Genomic DNA, 5038 nt, shown 5'->3' with positions numbered 1-5038 from the left:
CCTAAGACTAATTTTTAGGACTTGTCAAAATTACTGTGAAGAATTTTAAGAAGGCATTGAGCAGGATATCCATTCATATACACTTGGTGCTACAGAGTTACTTGAATATTATGGTATTATGGTTAACAAAATGAAAACACAAAACTAAGCCATTAATTAGTCACTAGCTAGGGAGCAAATGTACCTTGAAAACTTCGACAGTTCTGGTATGCATTGTGCTACATCAACAAATGCTTGGAAGGACCCATGCCAGTGGTACAAAATGCTTCCTTGCTGCTCGCCCAGGGTAGTCGACATCATTCTCATGCAAAGATCCATCAACCAAAGAATACTCACTCCAGTTCCCAGACCACCCAGTAAAGTACAAGCAGTCCCTTCGAACTGCCGGATGATCTGGACCAAGACAACCAGCAAACTCATGCAAATTAAAGAACAAGCTGCAACCACCAAGGCTTTGGGTCCTCGCCCACTTCCTCTCCCCGGACTTCCACCGGAAAACATGGTACGTAGAGGTTCTGACAACGAGCAATAGCTGACCGTGGCACTCTGCGAGCCATAAAGTCGAACAATTCAGAACTGTCTGCGCACTCAGCTTATCTTCAAGAAACGATAACACCACCGAATTGTTGTCAAGCTCGACGGTAGCAAGGCCGTAATTTGGGTAAGTCAACGCGTAGAGCGTGCCTTTCAAGGACATCAGACTGTAAAGCTGGTAGCCTCCATCACACCAGGCCGCTCGCCAGTGAGCATGCCCGGTGCGGCAGTAGTAGATGTCAGGCCGCCATTGCGTGAATGCAATGATGAGGTCGCCGGAAAAGATAACTGCGTCATATTCTTCCGGCGGGCCAGGGAGGCGGGCTACGGCGCGCTTGCCGGTGAGTAGGTGGCGGATGCGGAGCTCGGGGCGGCTGGCGTCTTGGATGGCGACGCGGCAGCCAAAGGAGTGGAAGGAGGTGGGGCTAGGGTCCCCAGGGGCGAAGCGGGTAGGGAAGAGCCAGCGGAGACAGGCGAGGATGGGGCTCCGGCGGGCGCAAGGGAGGCGGAAGCGGAGGATGCGGCGGAGGGGGACGTGGAAGAGAGCCTCCGAGGTAGAGGCCTTGTGGTGGACGAGGAGGAGCGGGCCCTGGGAGGCGAGGTTGGACGACGACAGCGGGAGGCGAGCCCGGTAGGCGCGGCAGGCGGCGCGGAGGGCGAAGAAGTCCTCCAGGGTCGTCAGCCGGCTCGCGACCAACGGGATCAGGTCCGGTAGGAAGTACGGCGAGGAAGAGGCGGAGATGTTGTTGGTGGTGGAGGGGAGGGCGGCGGCCGGCGGCGAGGTCCTCGTCCGGCGCTTCCCCCACTTCGCCATTCCTCGCCGCCGCGCTTCTGCTCCGATCGAGTGCGGCGCTGGGTTGGCGACGTGGTGTGTGCGAATGCTGTTAGGTTTAGATTCTTATTAGGAAGGCCGTTAATGGTCCAGGCCGGGCTGGACCTATTGTGTATTGGGCTTGGTTCGTTGAATTTGACAAAGGGCTTTCTCTCAAAACAAAACAAAAAACCTGAATTCTTCTAAAAAAACCTGAATATTCATTCCACTAGCTTTCCCACAAGTTTCACCACGAAGAAATACCATGGAGGCAGAGAGCTAGACCGGAATTGCTTTCACACGGCGACAAAAATACATATTTTTTCACCTCAGGGCGAGTCGTCATCGGAGGAAGAACCAAATCAAGATGCTGCAACTTCCTGACGGATGAGTGAGGGAGGATACTGCTGAACTGGAAGAGATGAGGGTGTTCAAAATATGGAGCAGGTATTAAACAATGTCCCACGTAAAGTTTCTTCGGCAATGAATGATAGTCTTAATGCACCATATAGTCAAGATGGGGGGATATCTAGTACTCCCATCCCTAGGGTACTCCCGGTGCTCCAAACTCGGTAGCACATATTAAAATGTTCAAAAAATTCTGAAACAAATCCAGCACATTGACACAACATCCATGTATGTTGTTAGAAAAATTCAAATCAAAATTCAAAACATTGCTCGAGATACAAAATGACAAAATGGACATCAATGTGATAATGGGCCTAATCTAAAGCCCAACTTAAGTTGCGTACTATTTACTGTCGAATTTGTCATTTATGTTTCTCAAGCTACGTTTCAAATTTTGATTTCAAATTTTTTGACAACAAACTTTGATGCTGCGTCAATGTGCTGGATTTTTTTTCAGAATTTTCCGATCATTTAAAAATGTGCTACAAAGTTTTGGAGCACCGGGAGCACCCTAGGGGTGGGAGTACTAGATATCCCCCCTAGTCAAGATGAGGTCAAGCAGGCCCTGTTTCAAATGTTCCCCATCAAGGCACCTAGTCCAGACGGATTCCCAGCGCATTTCTTTCAGGGTCACTGGGAAGTTTACGGATAAGAGGTGACTATGGCAGTTCTCAGGATTGTGGAGGGTACAGTCAACTCAGTGCATCAATGATACTCTATTAGTATTGATTCCAAAAGTAAAAAAAATCCAACTTTGCTTACACAGTTTTGCCCCATCAGTTTATGCACCGCCAAATTGCATCAAAAGTTATTCCCAGCCGCCTAAAGCTAGTACCGCCAGAGATTATATCATATGAACAATCAGCTTTTGTGCCTGGGAGGTTAATTACTCACAACATTATTGTTGCGTAAGAATGTCTCCACTTTATGAAAAGGAATAGAGCAAAGAAAAAACCAACACTGCGCTCCAAAGTTATATATGATGAAGGCTTATGATCGAGTAGAATGGCGGTATTTCGAGGCGGTAATGTTGAAACCGGGGTTCTCAGAGAAGTGGGTTGGTATAGTTATGGGCATGATAACTTCAGTGAAATTCTCAGCTCTTTTCAGTGGTAAGAAATTGCAGGAATTTAAACCATCTCGTGGAATCCGGCAGGGGGATCCAATCTCTCTATATTTGTTTTTGTTAGCAGCAGAGAGCCTTTCGTGCCTCCTTAAATCAAGAGTCCAGTCATCTAATCTTGGTGGTCTACAAGAGGCTCCATCGGCGTCACCAATGAACCACTTATTATTTGCTGATGACAACCTACTGTTTTTCTAGGCTAATGGTGTGGGAGCTAATGAGGTTCACCAGGTGTTGGATATATATTGTTAGGCAACAGGAAAAAGGATCAACTATGATAGATCATCAATTATTCCAGCAAGGGAGTTCCTGGGAATGTTAGAGCAGAAATTAAAGGCTTGCTTCATGTACCTAATGAGACACTTAATGAGAAATATCTAGGCATGCCATCTGACATGGGATCGTCTAAAAATGGTGCCTTCAAATATCTCAAAGATCGCCCATGGAGCAGAGTGCAGGGCTGGATTGAAAAAACCATATCCACGGTAGGAAAAGAGGTGTTGGTAAAGGCAGTTCCGGTTTTTTCAATGTCATGTTTGAAATTGACAAGGGGCCTATGTGAGCACCTCAACATTCTTATTAGAACGTTCTGGTGGGCAGTAAAAACAGTCAACGCAAACCGCATTGGGTCTCGCGGAAAGCTATGACCCAGCCCAAAGGTATGGGGGGTTTGGGATTCAAGGAATGCAAACTATTTAACCTCTCTCTTCTTACAAGAAAGGCTTGGCGAATTTTACAAAACCCCGGGTCTCTAAGTTCTCGTATTCTTAAGAGTGTTTATTTCCCTGTTACCTTCATCTTGAATGCAAACTTGGGAGGCCACTCGTGTCAAATGTAGAGATCAATTGTGGAAGGAAGAGATGTTCTCAAGCAAGTCTTAATTAAGAGGATTGGTAATGGGCGTCGAGGAAATCGCAAGAGGCGGACTGCGTCGAAGTTGCCGGCTTCTTTTATCGGGATGAGAATTCGCTTGAAGCCCGCCAGGGTTGCTGAGTTGGGCGAGGATTGGCTCGAAGCCAAAAGAGCAAGTGGAATGAAACATGCGTGGGAGGCTCTACGTCGTCATGACGGAAGAGGAAGCTGAACGACTCACATGCGGGCAACTTTGTTAGAGATCGATGCCTTTTCTTTTCTTTTCGAGATCGAGCCTAATCATTTCCCGGTGTGCTAGATATATGGATCTCTCCTAGCTCTGGCTCTTGCATGTTCGATCAGGACACAGGAAGGTTCCCTGATCTGGCGAAATCCACGATGAAAGGTTTGGGGGGCTCGGTATATCGGACCGCACAAGTTTGGTTTTTAAGCGTGCATGACGTATGGAGAACTATGAAATGCTTCATCTTTTAATATTATAGAGTGGCATTCTTTCATCCTTACGCAGTCCTACTAAAAACCACTAATAAGATATTAGTTAGACAATACACTTCGAGAGATCTCTACAATGATATTTGATAATAGTAAAATATATACCAACACATGCAAATACACACAAATGTACACGTACTCCCTCCATTCCTTTATGTAAGGTATATTTTTTATGCACAATGACCAAGGCAACAAATTATAACTAATTTATGACAAAATTACCCTTGGCAAAAGCGTTTCTGAGTGACAAGTAAATCAGTTAGGCTAGGAAAGTAAAAGATACAGGCAATCAGGGGAGATATACTTTCCTTCTTTTTCTACAAAGAGAGATATTGGCAATCAGGAGGGAGATACTTTTCTTTTTTTAGGAGGGCTAAAAAGGCATTATAAATTTTTAGAAGAAATAGACATTACATTATGAATTTTATCAAAAAACAAATACTCCTTATATAAATGAACGAAGGGAGTACTACATAATTTATAGAACGTTTAAACTTATATTTAAACACAAGTTTTGCTAAAACATACAATAAAAATGTCATAGAGTTGATTATTTTAATAAAAATATTAAAAATGATATAAAAGAATATATTACACAACATTGTTATGTGCTTACTAAGCTAAATAATAGAAATTAAATTAATTAACTTATTAGTATGATAATAGTTTTAGATAAATATTTAGTATAAAATCCCTATTTTAATTCGGCCCGGTTGCACAATTGTTTGGACCGGCTCTATGAAGGAACTCATAAATTATTTCATTTAATTAATTGTTTAGACCGCCCTTATGAAGGC

General features: G+C 44.4%; 1 protein-coding gene across 1 annotated transcript; it reads right to left on the bottom strand.

Annotated features, from left to right (window-relative positions):
- Nucleotides 1–223: 223 nt before the first annotated feature.
- Nucleotides 224–1348, bottom strand: LOC109746971 (uncharacterized). Its single transcript, XM_020306062.1, has one exon. The coding sequence runs from the start codon at nt 1346–1348 to the stop codon at nt 224–226; it is 1125 nt and encodes a 374-aa protein (XP_020161651.1).
- Nucleotides 1349–5038: the final 3690 nt, after the last annotated feature.

This window comes from Aegilops tauschii, chromosome 3 (genome assembly GCF_002575655.3).
Source record: "Aegilops tauschii subsp. strangulata cultivar AL8/78 chromosome 3, Aet v6.0, whole genome shotgun sequence".
NCBI classification, from domain to species: domain Eukaryota; kingdom Viridiplantae; phylum Streptophyta; class Magnoliopsida; order Poales; family Poaceae; genus Aegilops; species Aegilops tauschii.
This window is presented reverse-complemented; position numbering and strand designations above follow the sequence as displayed.